This window comes from Drosophila elegans, unplaced genomic scaffold, assembly GCF_018152505.1.
Source record: "Drosophila elegans isolate 14027-0461.03 unplaced genomic scaffold, ASM1815250v1 contig_468, whole genome shotgun sequence".
NCBI lineage: Eukaryota > Metazoa > Arthropoda > Insecta > Diptera > Drosophilidae > Drosophila > Drosophila elegans.
The window spans coordinates 4,933,253-4,953,402 of record NW_024545855.1 but is presented as its reverse complement, the minus strand read 5'-3'; the positions used below and the strand labels follow the sequence as shown (position 1 = coordinate 4,953,402).

Here is a 20,150-nt window from a genome sequence, read left to right as displayed (position 1 = left end):
CTCAAAGGTCCTTTTATTATGTTTTATCCATATAAAAGTTCTCGTTCTAACATAAATTTAATCGTAAAATGTTTGGTTTACCTCTTATATAAATATAGTGTGGTTGCGTATATTGGGATAGTTTTGGGATGCGATATTATGGAATTGTGTAATCAACTCTAAGCTAAACCGTCAAGTTCAGAACCAATAAAAAAAAAAACGTAGACTTATATGGTATGTGGACGTTATTATTATGTGGATGTAAAACTCGGTCGTTCTGCAGCATTTTCTATAAAAAAAACAAACACAATAAAAGCGAGCAGGCCATCGCGGAGTCAAGTTCACACTGAAATCAAACTGTAAGAACATAAGAAATAGAAATTACTGGAAGTTGCGGGGACTGCAATGGCGTCCCAATCAGTATTTAAACTATGACAAATATTGTTATTATTTTAATTATTTTGTACGAAAACATCGAATTTTTCAACCATTGAGGAAACTTACATTTCTGTTAAGAAATTTCTGTTAGGAATCATAGTTCTCAACCACCCAAGTTTTCAACCTGGTACGCTATGTGTAAGGTTCTCAAGATCGGCCTGCAATGTTAAATAGCCGACTAACAAAAATGTTAAATCATTGATTTTCTAACATAAATGTTAATGTCTTATTTACATTTTTCATTTCTGTAGAAAAAAACGAAGATGATGAAAGTTAACAAAGTATTAACATTTCTGTTAGGAAAAGGGTAAGCAATGGGCAGGGCTGCGGCCGAGGGAAGGCAAAGTAGAGATGGGAAAACATCGATGTTCCCTTCCAAAACATCGATAAGACCGCAAACGATTAATTTTTGTTGCTGTTACCGTTTCACTCTAGCTCTAGCCTGGTTTCACTCCATTTCGTGCATGCCCTCTATTAAAGTTCTAGGCTTCTGCCTTAATGAAATCATAACTTAAAACTAATAATAAAAAAAAATGTGAACAATGTTTTTAAATCTAAAAACAATAAAGTTTTAATAATTATAATAGTAAAAATGTGTTCTCTTTTTAACTAAGCATTATACTTAATTAATTATTGCGCACTCAAAATAATTATTGATTGGCGCATAAGTGGACATGGCATTTGAAAACTTCTTCAACAAGGCTGGGGAGACCAAACCGTTTTCAAAAAAGACCAAAGATCCCTGTATACAAAAAATGTTTTGTGCTAGAAAATCCAGCAGGACCATGTTTGCTGTGTTTGCTCTTGTTTTGTCATTTTTTGCAAAATAGATTTATGTTCGATAGAAATAAAAAATGACGCCATCGTTGCTTATAGAAGCCAGCTGTTGTTGTGGTGGCACTAACAAAATATTATTAAATAATGGCGTTTTTAGTAGTTTTATTTAAAACCTTCGGGCAAATGGCTTGTAGTTGTATTTCATTTTCAAACGAGCATTAGACTTAATGCGTTTTAAAGTGCCAATGGAGTCCGGATATCACCTTTAGGGGGTATATTGTTCATAACTACATTGGTCACCCTTATTTTTAAAAACATCGATAACATCAATGGCATCGAAGTTTTCCCATCTCTACAGAGTCGGTCGTCAAGCATTCAAAAGTAACTGAAACGAAGAAAACGGAGAACCGAAGCGGAAATTACGGAAAGAAAAACCCTGCGGACTGTAAACTGTGAGCGTGGAGTAGAAAAAATAAATTAAATTCGACAAATCGTTGGAGCTTGAGTGCTGTGCTGAACAAGTGGAAGGAAGGACAGTCAAAAATTCCAGTTCCTTTTTTACGTCTCTCTTTCTCACCGCCCGTGTGTGAGAGAGCAAGTGTGACTGTGTGAGTGCGAGAATCTGCAAGAAAGGCAACGCCAAAAAGGGAGAAATCGAGAAATAAAACTCAGACGTGTGAATCACAAGCTGAATCATCTCACAGCAATAGCTGCTTCTGTTGGCCGAATAAGTAATTGCAGACGAATACTTGATTATGGAGCACCACGAGGACAACGCTCAGTTTGACAACTACTTGCAGAACCGCTTGGCCGAGAGTCTGCAACTTTCCGGGGGCGCCGGCGAGCAGCATCTTAATTTGGCCGACACTGCCCAAGAAGAACACTCCGCTCCTGGCATCGCGTCCTCGAAATCGGATCAACGGGCTGGCGATGGCGATGATGACGAGGAGTGGAAGTACATTCACGAGGTGCAGCAGACCGAGAAGCTGCAACATCAGCAGCTATCGCTGGAAACTGGCAACGGATTCGGTGGCGGCCGACAGTCTGAGGATTTAATCCTGGGAAACGGTGCCGCCGCTGGTTTTACTCTGGCCTACGAGGAGGAGGATGTAGAAGTTATTAAGAACGATGGTGACTTTTCCACGAATTCCAACACCACGACTTCCACGGGAGAAGTGCCGGCCCAGGATCAGCAGCATCCCAAGAAGGCAGATCCGTTGGCGGAACGGCATCAACAACAGCAGATGCAGTCCCAAGATCAAGAGGACGAGGATGAGCTAAGCTCTGTGGCCACCACTTACGGAACCAGCAGTCTCAGCGAGAATAATCCCACACCCTTGGAGCAGGAGGAGATAGTGCTGGAGCCCCAGCCAGTTGTCCAAGAATTGCTGCAGGGCTCGGACAACAAGGAAAACTGTGATTTTGTACAGGAAGTGGAGGAAAACCACTCCCAGTTGAATCCCAATGCTGTTGCTTTTATCCCTAGCACTGGCTCCCAGCCCTCGTCTCCTCTTTCCGCCGTGGAGGAACCCCTACTCGGCTTGCCTGCCCGCCAGCTGCTGGCTGTTGGCACCTTGGACGATCTGGTGGCGGAGAGTCCCCGCAAGGGCTCCGCCAGGGAAAACATGGATGCTATTGCAGTGCCCGATGAACGGGAATTTGACATTGAGGCAGATAAAAGACCCCACGAACTGGAGCAGGAATCGGATATTTTTAACGCAGGACACTTAGAGATGCAGCTGCTGAATGGTGTAGGATCCGCTGAACCAGCCGCCTCAACGGATGTCCTGGATCACGGTCCGGAGACTAGTGTCGATTTGGACTTGTCACTAGATCAGTTGCCCGCCGGCGGCGACATCGTAAAGCAACCGCTTTATGTGGACAACAACGCCTCCATTGAAGATATACTAAATTCCGTGCAACCCTTGCCAACTCAGGTTGGTGACGAAAAGGAGCTGCTACATGTAGAAGAGAAGGAGCTTGTTTCGCAGTCGCCTTCTATTGAGGAGCTCCAATTCCAGCAGGAGTTCCAGCCAGAGCATGATCGACAGGGATTGTTTAATAACTCTGACCAGGATCTCATGCAGGCTTCTTTTTACTTGGAGCATACGTCCATTGAAGCCCAAAATGACGATAAGTTTGAGCTGGAGCAGCTCCCTGGCGAGAGCTCCGAAATGTTTACCAACCATAACTTGCTGATGAGCGACACCGTGCAGCAAACCGTACTAAGTCGGAATTCAAATTTCTTTGGGTCTTCTGAACTGGTAAGCTAAAAATAATAGGAAATGCCAGAAGTAAGTATGTACCTGCTACCCCCCTAATGACCATAAAAATGGGTTGCGCTCGATTTATCGCTTTTGTTGCACTCAAAACTTTTATCCTTTTCTCGCTTGTTTTTGTATTTTGTCTTCGCTTTTCACCTGGACACCGGCGTAAAAAATAATCATTAAATTTGTTGGTATACACCTTTGTCTCTGCTCCTGATGTGCATATGCTCCCGCCACTCCTTAGATTCGCAAATCCTCCCCTCATTGACTGTTCTCTTTTCCGTAGCTATGGGTTAACTTCTATAAATATAAAAGTCTTTGTGTCAAAAAATAGAAAACGTATGCTACTTTGGTTTACTTGTAATTCTAGGGAAAATTTAATTAAGTGTTCTTAGTTATTGTATTTTTCTGTATCGTTTCAGTTATAAAAGTCCTAATTAAAAAAATTTTTGTTTTTGTTGTTTATTAAAGCAAACATAAAACAGAATTTGGCTAATAATGAATTCCCATAAATAATGAAAAATTAATGCTATTTTAAAATAAAGTTTTCAATATTAAATTTTCATATGTTTACTACTGTGCACTCAAAGAACTGCTGCTATCTTTCAAACAAGTTAAAATTTGATGAATCAATCGTGACGTTAAATTTGTGTGTGCTAGTCAGTTGTCTAACATCTATACTGTGTTAATGAAACTAAATTTAAAAAACGACATATCGTACTGCTCTTGAGCTAAAGTCCGTCTTTTGTAACTTATTCATTTATTTTGTTTGCTAAATACATTTAACCTTGGACCTACAGAGGCAACAAACGTTAAGAAGAATTCTATTAAAAATCATTTTAAAAAACAGCAATAATAATCTCTGATTTTAGCTAATGTTACCATAAACTAGTAACGGAAAAACGAAAAATTCAAGTTTTATTTATGGTAACATAAAAAAAATGTAAGCCAGTTTTTATTTTTACCAGCATGAGTTTTCTTTGGGACCTTAGTGTAATGTATTGAGTATTTTTTCATGCTACGCTCTCTCTTTCTTCGTTGCATTAGGGTGGGGTCGTTTTTGTTGCCTGCTTGACTGTCACTCATTTCATACACAAAAAGGGCAGGAGTATTGGGTACACTGTTGTTTTGAAGGTTATGTGTTGGTAGTTGTCCTTTTACTTTTGAAAAGGTAAACTATAAAGTTACTGTATACTTGTTTTGGCGAAAAAATATAATAGTGCTCAAATTAAAAAAAGGTAACTTTTTTAATTTTTGTTACTTGTTTGTTGCTTTTTATTTAGCATTTTTTAAAATGACGCAAACTCGCCTTAGAGTAATTCTAATCAAAATGAATAGAAATTTTACAAAATATAATAAATACCCAGTATTTCCGACTTTTCGTTCGTGACATCCGTTCTTATTGGGTTTGAGTTGCATTGAGTTGCGGTCAATGATTCTTGTATGTACTCCAATGAAACTTGGCCCTCTCTGTAGTTCCTTCTCTTCTCGTTCTCTTTTGCTTTCCGTCTGCAATCTGCATGAGCAGAACCAACAAAAATAACAGTAAATGGCATGGCCAACTGCGGCAAGAGTTGGCAATCTTTTCGCTTCGTTGCAAATTCCAGCTCCAACGCACACACACAGACACGCTTTCATAATTACAACAGCAACAACAACTGCACAGATAAACAGAGATAGACGGTTTAAAACAGATAGGTGCAAAGAAGTAGGAGAGAGTGGACGGTTTTAACTTTGGGCTTACTTAATTGGGTCACACATGTACACCGTTATTACTATGCACGTGTACTTTTATACACTTGCAGAAGTTTGCAACGCAGTGAAGGAGACATTCCCCGACCCTATAAAGTGTATATATTCTTGATCAGCATCACTAGGAGACTCGATGTCCGTCCGTTTCTACGTAAACTAGTCTCTCAGTTTTAAAACTAACTAACTTCAATGTTATTTAAAGGGTACTCATATAATTCAATATTTAGATGTTTTAAAGAGTTTTCTTTTATTTTTGCAAAATCTGCAAGGGTATATAAACTTTGGCTTGCCGAAGCTTGCTTCCTTTCTTGATAGAAATGTTGTTGTTGTGATTTGTCCCTAACTTTTTTATGCTACCACTTTTGATGGAAGTTTGACTTCTGACTTCTGTAAAATTTAAGTAAATCTTACAACAAAGTGCACATAAATATGAGTTTTTTGAAATAAATTAAATTTGCTCATTAACCTTTGTTGTGTAAAATTAATGTACATCCTACAAAAAAGTGCTCCAAAAATATGAGTTTCTTCAAATAAATTAATATTAATTAAAATTGCCCATTAAGCTTTATTTTGAATTACAAAATAAATTATTTAAATTCGAACATTTAAAAAAAAATTAAAAAATAAATGTAGTTCGTAGTGTAATTATGTTTTAATATATATTGAAAAATAAACAATGTTAAAATTTGTCTAATTTTTTTCCTTTTTTTCTACGTCCCGGTCCGACTACTTACCGCAATAGAAATAGGTCCTTTTTTGAAATTTTCAATTATTTATCTTTAAATCTTATTAAAAACTAGTAAGAAAATTTTTTTTTCCATAACAGATATTTTAGCGACTTCTAAAATTATGAGTCGTTTTAGTTAAATACCAATTATGTATTGCTGTATATTCATAAACAATAAAATACTACGGGAAAATTAGCGTTTCATAAACATTGTCACCGACTTTACTAACAAACAAGAAAACAACAAGAAATTTTCAGTCAGAGTCATTACCAAAGAAAAACACAAGACCATTAAGAATATTCAAGTGTTTTGGGTAGTGTCAAGTGGTCATTTCATTGTAATTGCTTGATTTAATTAATTAATTTATTTGATTGTTTGTCTTAAAAATCAATTTAGTAGAATTGGGTGAGTAATTTTTAATAAAAAAAATCTTATAAACAAAAACACTAACTTTCACTAAGTTAAATGAAAAATTTTTTACAAAAACATTTTGCTAGAAGCATGTATTGCAATCTTTTGCTAGCACCTATTGCACTTCGACTTGTGTCCCATCGGTCACTTAAAGCTATTAATAACAGCAACCCTTATCAAATGCGCCTGACTCTAAACGGGCGAACGTATTAGACAAAGACATGACAAATACTCAAATTGGCTCACGCGTCTTAATTATAAATCAGTTTATATCGTCGCGCCTACAATGCTGTCGAAAAAAACGTGAAAGAAACTAAAAACTAAAACCAAAAAAAAATTGTATTATTAAAACAATTAAAAATATTGTGGAAGCAACTTTCGCCTTTGCAACAATTCACACATTTTGAATGTTAATTGCAAAAACCTTTTTGTCTTAATTAAACTCGGTCAGCAATTTTAAATAAAAAAAATATTATAAACAAAAACACTAACTTTCACTAAGTTAAATGAAAAATATTTTACAAAAATATTTTGCTAGAAACATCTATTGCAATCTATTGCTGGCATCTAATGCACTTCGACTTGTGTCCCATCGGTCACTAAAAGCTATTAATGACAGCAACCCTTATCAATCGCGCCTGACTCTAAACGGGCGAACATATTAGACAAAGACATGACAAATACTAAAATTGGCTCACGCGTCTAAATTATAAATCAGTTTATATCGTCGCGCCTACAATGCTTACAAAAAAAAACGTGAAAGAAACTAAAAACTTAAACCTAAAAAATTGTATTATTAAAACAATTAAAAATATTGTGGAAGCAACTTTCGCCTGCGCAACAGCTCACAAATTTTGCATGTCAATTGCTAAAACCTTTTCGTCTTAATTAAAATTTATACAATTTACATACATGCGCAATCATTGTTTTAGATGGAATGGAATGAAAACGGTCAGCCTAAAATAAGAGTAAATTAGTTCTGTATGCCTGTAATTGAGCGAATTTGTTATTTAAAACGGCGCAAAGCGTAAATTGTGTATGTGACCCAAAAGATATTTTATGTGCAAACTGTAAATACTGAATCCACAGAATTGTGGTTCTTGATATTTACAAATTTTTGTTTGCCAAATCTAAAAAAGCATATTTTTGTGATTTTTTTGCGGCGAACCCTATAATATTATTTTCTTAAGTTTAATTACACATTATTATACAACTTTTAAAAAATATTATATTTTTTGTTTAGTTCTTCGACATATAGTTATTTTTAAATATTTCAGAATTACGGTTTAAATTTTACCAAAATCGGAGGACTATATAATATAGCTGCCATAAAAAAAAAATTTATGTTAATTTAACTTTTCTATTTTTTATTTATTTTTTTAATTTTTTTTTTAATTATTAATAATTTGACAGTTTAAATAAAATTTAATTTAAATAACGTTTTTAATTCTATTAAAATCAGAAAACGATATTGTATAGCTTGTCATAGGAACTATCAAATAACTGATCAGCAAATCATCATAGCTTAAATGCTTTTAAGCATATACGCAATAAATCATAATTTTAATGTTTTCAAGAATATTTAATTTTTGAAATAGCTGCAAGGGCATGTGAACTTCGGCTTGCCGAAGTTTGCTTCCTTTCTTGTTGAATTTGAATTTGTAAAAAATTTGATTAATTTTACGGCTTTTCAGGAGAACCGATGAGGATCCTAAAGCCAAAAGCCGAACAACTGAAGGCCTATACAGAATATTTTGTGATAATTATATACCGTGGTGGTGCTGCTAATTTTGCTCTGTGAGGGCTGAGTTGGAATAGAGTTTATTGGCAAAAAACCCCAGCAGCAGAGCACTTCAAACTCGATTGCCAATGCAACCTAGCGAGACAGTCTCAAACTGAGAAAACTCTTGACGATTAATTTTACCATTTTAAATTTCAAGTTAAAAAATAGTTTCGGCATCATTATGAGCAGGATAATATATTGCTTACTACTGTCAGTGCCTCCTCTGAATTTACATTTTCACTGAAAAGTAATGTTAGTCACAATTGAATCCATAAATCTATCATTTCGTTAGTTTGCAATAATCGCTCGCAGGAGAATTGGGTTTGAGTGGTAGCATTTATTAACGTAGCTGTGATGGCAAACGAAACTTATGAACGCTTTGCCGTTTCTGAGATACATTGCTCATCTTCGTTTCGTCTGGTTAATGTGTATTTATAAAATGCAAAAATACTCTGCCAAGTTCAATAGCTTTTTTTACACCACACTCAGAATTTCGCGTACACAAAATAATTATTCAAAGAAAGCGGGAGACAAGATGTTTTACGGCAGCATTTTGGCCCCTGCAGCTCGTCAATAGACGGGTTCTGAAATGGATGCTGGAAGTTAGGAGGGTTGGACTGCGGGGAATGGCAACTGATGGCATATGTGGGCTCTTCTCCTGGCATAAAAATAGAGTTAATTCGTTGTGGAGGAAGGCGAAGTGTTGGGCTGTTGACAAGGACCGCGGAAAAATTTTAAGAAACAAAAAATAGAAGTGCTCTTAATTAAAGTACAGGGAATAAGGATAGCCGTTATTCCAGAGGTATTAAAACTATTTGTCATTTTAGTGTTACGGTTATTAAATGATTATCTAATAAGACGATAGAGGTGGTAAAGGGTGAAGTAACAAAGACCTGAAGCTTGACATGAAACTTGCTAAAGCTATAATTTTTTTTTTGTCACATTTGCTACTACACTAAACTACTTTATTACTATTATAATTTATGATTATAAAACCTATTTGTACATTTAACATCTATGCGCCTTAATTTTTAAGGCCACTCGATGGCTTAAAAGCATTTAATTGAAAGCGTTAATAAACTATAATTAATTGGTAACAACAATTGATTGAGAACTAAGAATTGATAATTAAATTTGGACCTTTTCACTTCAAAAGCGTTCTCAAATTGTAATCTATTTAATATATGAGTCTTCGTGTTTTCGGTCTGACAAATTTACTTTTACAATTGCTGAGAGATTATTTCAACCTCGGAATCTATGCAAGGCAAGAGGCAGTGGCCATTAGCCACAATGCCTTTTGTTTCGCATTAAATGTTGAATAGAACTCGGGGCCAATGCTAAAGGACTCATAAAATCAGAAGTGGTGAGGGAGCGTTGCTCTTGTCTTTTTTGCTGCGGGCTGTTCTTCACTTCATTTTCCAATTGTCAAAACAATGTTCGTGTGCTGGCCAACAAACTTGGCCAGGTGTTTTATTACTATTAACAATTTTTTTTTGCCTGTGCAAAACAAAGCTGCTGGACCGAATTTTTTTTTTCGTAATTAATTTTTTGCACTATTATGAATTTGCTCGTTTGAGTACAATTTTCTCTTCCCCTTTTTGTAACTCATCATGCAGCTTACCGTTTTTATTGTTAATAGGGGGCTCTTTGCTTTGAAGTGTTTCGGTTTATGATCGGACATCAGGTCCGAGTTGGCTAAGAAAGCTAGTCAGTTTTATGGCTGCGCCTTCGTTCTAATGTGTTTATTTAACTGCAATGTGGATGCCTGCATATGTATCTTTCTTTGTCCCTTCTTTTTTAATGGTATGTTATCGGTTCATTCTTGCGTTCGCTGTGTACTTTCACAAAAGCATAGAAAATGTTGTGCCAGAGCGCTGTTGAATCTGTTTCATGCTGGCTGGCTTATTATGTTACTATTCTGTTAATTTCTTTCGTTTATATTCCGTTCATCTCAGCACTCCTATGGTGAAGACCTTTACCAAATTACCAACCGAATGAATTTATGAGCCAAATGCACTGAATTCTCTGGGGGTCTATAATCAATAGAAAGAAAGGAAACCTATGTACTATTCTATAAAATTCAGCTACATTAAAAAAATGCCATCAGCTAAAACCACATGGCAGAACAAGAACCCACTTCTTAGATTTTAGTTCTGGGTATGGTCGAGTTTTTCGACTTCGACCAGTAAACAAAAGATTTTTTACATTTTTAAAAAAAAATTTTGTTGCACAAATTTATTTTCCAAAAATGTCCTGCACTTTGGAGAAATTGACAATAAAGTAGAAAATTCTGATTCGACTTTTTACATAATTTTTATTTTGTTTTAATTTTAAAATAAGAAATTTTTGTTTGCTTGTAACGCTTAAATATTAAACAAATCCGATTTCAGAGTAATGTTGTTTCGCGAGTTATTGTTTTTGTTTCAGTGTGTTTTATTCAGCTCGGCACCAACACCATTGCTTTACTTCTTACTTGAATTGTTTTTTGTCTGCCCTGCGAAAATGTTGCCACGGCCGTTTGCCGGTTTTCCTACACAATTTGCGCTGTGTCTAGTATATTTTTTCTTTCTTAATTCTCTTTTTCTTTGTTCGGCTTATTAATTTTTTTTATTTATGCCACCTGTATTATAATTTATAAAGTGTCAGTATGTGGCCTGAGTTGGAGTGCTATTAAATTCTCGAATTAATAATTTATGAGTCCGATGGACCGACCGAAGACATAACCACTTTACAAACAACCAACGCATATCGGCATTTCCCTGATAATGGATAATAACTAACAACTGTTTGAAAAGTGTGTAAAATCTCAGTTGCTTTGCTGCGGAGTTTGAATCTTGAAATATTATCATGCAGCAACGGTGAACGATAAAAAAAATAACAATTTCTATAAATCGACAAGGAATATTAACAATGTGCAGCAGCACCGAGCAAAACCTGCAGGCTTGGAAATGGTAGATTCGATGCCACATTCTTCTGTGCTCGTGCGCTGGCAACTTATTGTGCTTCGTTGCTTTTGCATGTATCTTGTCTTGTCTTGGACTATTTGGTATTTCTTTACAAGCATTTAAATGTTGGATTTTATATTTGTAGTTTAACCTAGAATATAGGTAATTTATATAATTTAGAAATTCGGGATCGATTACAATTCGAGTCAGTAATTAAAATATTAACTTTGCTTAAACAAAAACCATTTCTTTTTTGAAGAGCAATACAAACTATATTATTTAATCCTGAAAGGCCCAAGTGAATATTATTAATTGTGTTCTGAGCCCCTTCATTTTTATTCCGATGTGTCAAAATTTTCGCTAGTTTAAAAATAGATACTACAAAGTCGGCAGCCCAAAAGAGCAAAGGGCATTCGTTACTATATTCGCTCGCATATCTAAAATAATTTACAAATTTGTTGTCCCTACACTGCACTTCCATTCCTTCTGTTCATAGATTTATTTTCGTACAATTTTTGTTTGTCACTGCATTCACAGTTATAAATTTAATTCTCAAATATAAAAAACTAAATAAGAACATTTTACAGATTCTATTTTTTTGTCCCACTAAATTTTTATTTTGTGCATAGTTTTTTTTTTACCTTAAACCAAAAACATGCGGTTCTCATTTGCATTCCATTTTGGGCACCGGCCAATGGCTACCGTTCCTAACTGACTTCCGTTATTCCATCTCAATCCTCTTTTGGATTTCTAACGAGGCATGTCGAACATCGAATTTCAAAAAAGTAAGGTGACAGAGTCTTAATACTAATTGGTTTGTTATACAGTTAAACCTTGCTCCTAGAAACTTCTACCAATTCCATTCTTTGTTTTGTTTAACGGTAAAATTGTAAATTTATGTAATAGACTAGATTAATAATAATTATTAATTGTATAGATAAATGTGTTCTTTGGATGCGAACGTAATGTTTTACAGTGGCCTGCTTCTTAAGTTGGGACTCCATATATTTTTTCTTGTTGTGAGTAAGTTTGTTTTTATACCCTTGCAGAGGGTGTTATAATTTCAGTCAGAAGTTTGAAACGCAGTAAAAGAGTCATTTCCGACCGAATAAAGTTCTTGATCAGCAGTTATTAACAATTTGAAAGCAGAGAGCCGATTAAAAAACGAGTTTAATAAAAAAAGTCATTTTTTTTGGTAAAATAAGAAAAAGCCATCCCAAAATTTGATATCAGAAGTTTTTGGAGTCGAAGGTGCGATCGTCACGTTACCTCGTCAAGAGGTATTTTTGTTTGATTTAATACAAATTGGACGACTATATCATATAGCTCCCATAGCAACAATCAATATATTAAAAAAATAAATAAATAAAAACAAGAAAGGAAGTAAACTTCGGAAGTTATATACCCTTGCAGCTATTGAAAAGCTATGACGAAATAGTTTTCCGATTTTAATACAATCGAAATTGTAATTCTGAAATATGAAACCATTACTATGTTCAAAAAATTTAAAAAAAGTTATATTTTTTGGAGTCGAAGGTGCGATCGTCACGTTACCTCGTCAAGAGGTATTTTTGTTTGATTTAATACAAATTGGACGACTATATCATATAGCTCCCATAGCAACAATCAATATATTAAAAAAATAAATAAATAAAAACAAGAAAGGAAGTAAACTTCGGAAGTTATATACCCTTGCAGCTATTGAAAAGCTATGACGAAATAGTTTTCCGATTTTAATACAATCGAAATTGTAATTCTGAAATATGAAACCATTACTATGTTCAAAAAATTTAAAAAAAAGTTATATTTTATTTTACATTTATTTATTTGTATATTCCGATTGTTCCCTATATGTTATAGTCGGCCGATTCAAATGAAATTTAATCCGTAATTCTAAAATATAAAACTAATACTATATCTCAAAGAACAAACAAATAAAAAAACAGCAAAGTTATAATTTTGTTCATATATTTTTCCGGTTGTTCCTATGGGAGCTGTATGCTATATATTTATTATTTCGTTCCGTCTTATATACTACATGCAATAGGAAGGCTACTTCCTATAGCATAAAAACTGAGAGACTAGTTGCGTAGAAACGGACGGACGAATAGACGGACGGACGGACACGGCTAGTTCGACTCTCCTTGTGATGCTGATCAAGAATAAATATACTTTATAGGGTCGGAAATGTCTCCCTCTAATGGTTTAATAATTCAAAATTAAACTTTTGATTTTATTCAAATCGAACAACCTTGTCCACTAGCTGCTAAAGGAACGATAGAATAATTGATATTTAATTATGTATATCATGTTTAATTTTTGATTTCAACAATAAATCTGCTCTCATTCCATCCTGCCTACCTAACTGCCCACTACTGTTGTTGCTATTAAAAAGTTGACGGAACCTTTCGTACAATTTCTTTATTTGCTGCTCACTTTTTGCAATTAACAAACCTAAAAATTGGCATGGGCTGTGACCGTCAAATGGAATTGTTGATGTCATCGTTGCGTTATGTTTGTTGCTTTTTAGGAGGAACACACTCTCATACACCACACACAACTTCAAGCTGGTGAGCAAAACAATAATTGCGTGACTCATTGTTAAACTTTTATTTGCCGGTTTCTTCGAGTGCCAAAATGTTTTGTAAATACAGCGGTAGAAGCGGACATTGAAATATCAAGCTGCTAAATAGATTTCTATTCATATTCATTCGGACACGCACATATGAGCGCTTGTGTGTGCTGACATTATTTTTTCGGAGATAAACAAAACAATCACAAGTGTTAAGCAATAATATACACCAGCCGGCTTTTTTACTCTGAGTACCAACATAAGTTTATCACTGATAAAATTCCAAACAATAATCGCTGTTATTAAGGTTTATACAACATTTATACAAATTTCTTGTTACCTATGGGATATTTTTAACTTCAAATTACCTCATTTTCGGACATAATTGATTCGCATACTTGCTTTCGCCAGGCAATGAGTCACGGTCAGTAACTGAAATATACTTCAACCTAGCAAAGAGCTCCCAACCGACCAAGCTTAGTTTTTGTGCATTATGTTTTTTTGGTCTTATTCGTTTCAGCTCACTTTTAACCCCATTACGCTTGAGCAACAGTCCAAGTCGAGAGTCCGTAGGCCAAACAAAAAATGCTACACTAGGGGAAATTACAGCTGAGTTAATCCCAGACAAAATATAGTTGTATAGTATTAGTATATCTTATCCGTAATATCAATAGGTCACAAATTTGATTTTTTAAAAAAACACTATTAAGCCTATCTTGATTAAGAAGATATTTTCTTATGATATGGCTGATAACTACGAAAAATTTTGTGCATATTTATCGCGACTTGGTGGTACGACTTGATTTGTAAAAATAATTCATCAACCGAGAATAGAGGGCTTTGCTTGCAAGAAAAATCTTAATCGCAAAATCTTTTGATCAAAATTTGTTCTGTATTGCAAATTATTTCGCTTTATTTATTAACAAGAAAGAAAGCAAACTTCGGCAAGCCGAAGTTCATATACCCTTGCAGCTATCGCAAGAATTAAATATTTTTGAAAACATTAAAATTATGATTTACTTGCGTATATGTTTAAAAACATTGAAGCTATGACGATTTGCAGCTTAATTATTTGATTGTTCTTTTATATATTTTTATTATTTGTATGGGAGCTATATGATATAGTCGTCCGATTTTGATGAAACTTAAACCATAATTCTGAAATATTTAACCATTGCTTTATGTCGAAGAACAAAACAAAAAATTAAAAAACAGCAAAGTTATAATTTTTTTCAATTATTTTTCCGATTGTTCCTATGGGAGCTATATGCTATAGTCGTCCGATTTTGATTAAATTTAAACCATAATTCTGAATTATTTAACCATTGCTTTATGTCGAAGAACTAAACAAAAAATTAAAAAACAGCAAAGTTATAATTTTTTTTCAATTATTTTTCCGATTGTACCTATGGGAGCTATATGCTATAGTCGTCCGATCCGGCTCGTTCCGACTTATATACTACCTGCAATAGAAAGACAACTTTTGGGAAAGTTTCATGCAGATAGCTTTAAAACTGAGAGACTAGTTTGCATATAAACGGACGGACAGACGGACAGACGGACGGACAGACGGACGGACAGACGGACATGGCTAGATCGACTCTACTAGTGATGCTGATCAAGAATATATATACTTTATAGGGTCGGAAACGTCTCCTTCACTGCGTTGCAAACTTCTGACTGAAATTATAATACCCTCTGCAAGGGTATGAAAATCATTGTATTATAAAACAGCAAAACAAAAAACTTAAAAAAACCGAAATTTTATTTTTGGAGCTGTTTGGTATGTTAGAGCTCTTAATCCTAGTGGGTATTAAGTTAGGAATTTTGTACAGATGCAAACAATTACTTAGTTTGGGGACGTTGACTTTTTTCGACAGCAAATGAAGTTTTGTTGGCTTAAAAATGACGCAAAAACATATAATATGCATATATATATTAAGATGGTAATTACAAAAAATCCGGATCGACATTTTTTTGTTTATTTACTTTTAATTAAATGAATTAAAAACAAACAACCATAGGTAAAGCGAAAACAAACAAAAACAAGAAAGAGCGCTAAAGTCGAGTCGAGTCGACTATTAGATACCCGTTACTCAGTCAACAATCAAACTAAGTATTCCCCCTACAAAACAATTGAAGTTAAGGTGGTGCCATCCAAAGTGCGTGCAACACCCTTACCTCCCGCTAACAGGTCACTCTACATATTTTCACATACAGTACAAACTTTTACGATTTCTGGGCGCTAGAGTGGGCGTGGCTCCGATTTTAAATAAACTTGCGCTGCGTAGGAACTACTAGAATACTACAGACGGACATGGCTAGATTGACATGGCTGTTGATTCTGATCGAGAAAATATATACTTTATATGGTCGGAAACGCTTCTTTCTACCTGTTACATACAATATAAAAAAAGGGTATAAGGTTTTTACGAGAAACGGGTATAAAAATAGTAAGCTTTAAAAAAAAAAAAGATTTTTTCCCAAAGTGTAGTAAAGAAAGTCAGCTGGTCAGCCAAGTGGGCTACAAGTGGGAAACGAGCAACAAAAAATTGAGAAATTATAGGCGAAACTGGGAGAGTGGAACTGAGAACGGGCACCAACAGACGGCTAATGGCCCCGGCTAGTGGCATTTACTGGTCAATGACATTTTAGAGTTTCAGAGCACATTGTTTTTTGTGCTGCGAGTTGGTCTTTGCGTGATAGAGGAAAAGTTCCGTAAAAAAATGTAACGCTACACTCACTTTCCGACCCTGCCCGCCTTTCCTTCCTCACATTTCACCGACACCAAACGCCAAGTCACTATACTAAGTCACTAAAAACTTTTCTGCCAATACGCTTGTTGTTCCATTCCTTATTTCCACTTTTGTTGTGACTGTTATTTCCGTTACGTGTAGAGGAAATCTAGTCGTGTCGGTATGATTTCCTAACAATTCAGTTTAAAAATTCATATCTTAAAAAAATTAATGAAGACATTTTTGACTTAAACAAATCCATGAAAATGCAATCTTGGTCTAAGTTTGCTTAAAATTCTCGTTACGCCTTTATTGTGTGCTGTCATTAATGTTATTTGTTTGCATTTGTAATGTGTGTGTGCGTGTTAACCCAGGAATTTGCTTTCTAATAGTATTAAGATTTTAATTATTCCTAAGCATTGCATCATTATGTTATCCTATTAGCAGTCTTTCATCCCACACAAATATTATATTTCGCAGACAGCCGAGCCACACGAACCCATTCTGAAGCCTAACGATGACGAAACATTTGCACCGCTCCTAGATATTACTTTGGCGAAAACGTCGTTAGAGGACGAACTAATCTGTCCAGAACCACCGATTCCGGCATATATTAGCTTCGATTTGGATGCTAAGGATGGTAGTAAGAGTGCGGAGCAAAAGGAGCTACCGATTTATGGAAATTTCGTGTCCGAGGAGAAACAGATTTTGCCTCCAGAGGAGCAACTGCTGCCGGCCGTGGGAGACTCCGTTCCTCAGAAAGAAGAGCTACCCGCTATAAAACCGATATTTGTTGAAAAACATATTCCAACAGAAGAGCAGATTGCTGCTTCCGAGGAACAAGAGCTACCTGTTGGGTCAGAGGTGCCGAAGCTGCCTGATGCTGTAGAGAAACCGAATAATTCCCAGATTGAAAATGCTCTGCTTTCTATGAGAGAGTCATTGGTGGAAGCCGTTTTAGAAACAAAGAAGGAAGAGAATATAGCGGCATCTTCTGCTAAAATAGCGAATGTTGATGCGGCAGCTACTGCAGTTGCTGCTGCAATCAAACCCGCTGCTAAAGCTAAACCAGCAGCTGCTCCCAATGCAATCAAGAAGACCACAACAAGCTCTGTTAAGACTTCTGTTGCCGAAGCAACCAAGCCGGTCGCTGCTCGTCCACGCACCGCCCCCGTTGCATCCAAAACTACAAGTATATCTTTCAAATCCACCAAAACTTCGAATACAGCTCCACTAACAGCAACCACCCGAAAACCATTAAGCAGCAATGCAGCATCTAATTTAATTAGCACACGACCAGCCACAGCACCTGTAAGCAAGGCGGCATTGGGAACTAAGACTACAGCCAGCAAATCAACTGCAAATAAAAGTGCACCAGCAACTGGACCGGAGAGCGGAGCTCGGACAACAGCTCGCCCTTTGTCCAGCACTTTAGCTCGCAAGCCAGCCACAATCGGATCAGGACCGGCGACTGGAGTCAACGCAGCAGCTCGCAGACCAGTTACAAGTTCGTCAGGGGCAGGATCTGCTTCAGCCAAACCTCGTTTGGCAGTCACTACTACAGCCCCAGTCAAGACCAATGCTTTGTCGCCACGCAGCATCCCTAACACCAGCACCTCTGTACGCAAGGTTCCAAGCACAAACGCCACTTCTCCATCAGCTCGCAGTCCTGCCAAGCCGACAACCAATAATTTGGGCAGGAGCACCAGCTCCACTACCACTACTACAACAACAACGACCACAAAAACTTTTACAGCTCGCCCAGCTCCAAAGTTCACCCACTCGGCCAACTCAACCACTGGCAATGGGAGCACAATTCGACGGCTGCTGATTCCTAGTAGCTCCACCGCGACATCGGCTTCTACTTTAAGGAAGTCTTCGCCTCTAAAGGCGTCGCCAGCCAAAACTACTGTCAAGACGCTGACACCAAAACCCAAAGAAGGCCCAACCACTAAGGCATCGCCAGCTGAATTAAAAACTCGTAGGACTACACCCCTTAAGGGAGCCACTCCAATCCGGGCAGCAAAAGGAGCATCAGCTGAAATTACTTCAAACACCAATGGCGGGATCAATGCAGAGGAAGCCATCAAGCATAATGGAAATGGCTTACACGTTGTTGAGGAAACCCAGCAGCCTATTCAAGATCAACCGGATCAGGGACATGTTGTCTACCCCGAAAACGCAGAAGTGTCTTCCCTAAACTTTTAGAGCACATCCCAGGCTCCAAACCATAAAGCTGAAACTACTTTACTAAATATTAAACAACATATAAGGCAAAAGTAATTAGCGAGAACAGAAAAATCCTTAAAAAAGTTACGATCAAATGAAAGAAGAAACATTGAATGCAGCACCATGATAAAATTTAAAACGTACTACTAATTAAATTATGAACTACTTCCCATTGAATTAATTTATAGTCGGTTACATTTCCTATTACTTTCAAAAATCAATGTTTGTATTTTTTATTAAGTGGACCCAGAGCTTAAACAATTTTTGTGCTATTTTGTCAAGGAAACAAATCATAAACTTTATTGTGTGCTCCGTTTTGTTTAAGAACTAAGATGTTTTATTTATTACCGTTCTGTTATTTGCGCCAGCCCTTCGGCAAAACCAGCGCAGCTGCGTCAAAATTTAACAATTATCATTTCAAAGAACAAATGGAATAATTAAAGACTAAGGTAAAAAGAAAAAAATTGAAAATAATTAATAAAATATATTTAAACATTTTTGTGTCGCAAAAATCAGAAAACAAACGATAATACAAGATTAACTGTAGCTTTTAGTCTGTATCCGGTCACGTATGTAACAAAAAACAAAACAAAAAAGAATCAAAAATAATTCAACAAAAAATAACTTATTTTGCGCAGCTGAAACCGTAGATAACCAGGAATAAAACTAACAAGAATCTTAATTTTCAACATTCTTACAGACGCAAGACTCAAGAATACTGTTTGTGTTGTAAACGTTCCTCCATAACTGAAAATGAAAAATCGTGGAAATTGAGAAGAACCAAACGAGGAAGAATACTTACCCAGTGTTATATTTTAATTAAATTTAAAAACGGAAAGTTTCATTTTTAACCACATCTTAAAATCTATTTTGCTCCTACTTTTTGTGAACAAGGTCAACATGTATTATTATTTTATAATTTTGTTTGTTGTTGCACACGGAATTCAGAACAACAAAAACAATTAGCATAACATTGAACGTAACAACACCCCTATATACACTTTCTTTATATTTATGTATTACATATAATGTATGTTAACGATATTACCAAGTAAAACAAAACGAGCAAAAAAATACTTTTAGATTGTTTTATTTTTGGTTAATTTTATTTTTTTTAGATTTTATATTGAATTATAAACGATATATTTATGAAAAATGAATGATACTGAAGCGTCAACGACTCGAATTTATTGTACGAGAAACCAATTTTGCCTGCTTTTGTCAAAGTAAACGTTGAATGGATAATTTTAGAGACTAAGTTGCGAGGGTTGCAATAATGCCTATAAATTAAATTTACATCACATAAACCCAACCGTTAAAAGGGTACATATTGATCTAGTTGTCCGTTTTAGACAGTTAAATGATTTGCATTTTGACTTTGCCCAAATCCCGTCTAGTGCCCTTCACTTTAATTTGCCTTATTTTTAGTGATTTTATAACTAAGCTATATTATGATAAATATATTATATCTATTGAAAAATTAGAGACACAGAGACTTAGATATAGCCAACAAAAAAAGCAGTCGAATGCCTCT

The 20,150-nt window shown here is 35.6% G+C and overlaps 1 protein-coding gene across 1 annotated transcript; it reads left to right on the top strand.

Moving 5' to 3' along the window:
* The first annotated feature begins 1,544 nt into the window (after nucleotides 1-1,544).
* Nucleotides 1,545-19,692, top strand: LOC108140064 (205 kDa microtubule-associated protein). The gene is made up of 2 exons (XM_041709045.1): nucleotides 1,545-3,458; nucleotides 16,868-19,692. Exons 1-2 carry the CDS (start codon nucleotides 1,950-1,952, stop codon nucleotides 18,593-18,595), a joined length of 3,237 nt encoding a protein of 1,078 aa, XP_041564979.1. The 5' UTR covers nucleotides 1,545-1,949; the 3' UTR covers nucleotides 18,596-19,692.
* The last annotated feature ends 458 nt before the right edge of the window (nucleotides 19,693-20,150 follow it).

Coding starts and splice junctions, on each gene's coding strand:
- LOC108140064 (XM_041709045.1), top strand. CDS start 1,950: ATGGAGCACCACGAGGACAACGCTCAGTTTGACAACTACTTGCAGAAC. Junction 3,459..16,867: donor TCTTTGGGTCTTCTGAACTG/GTAAGCTAAAAA, acceptor TATATTTCGCAG/ACAGCCGAGCCACACGAACC.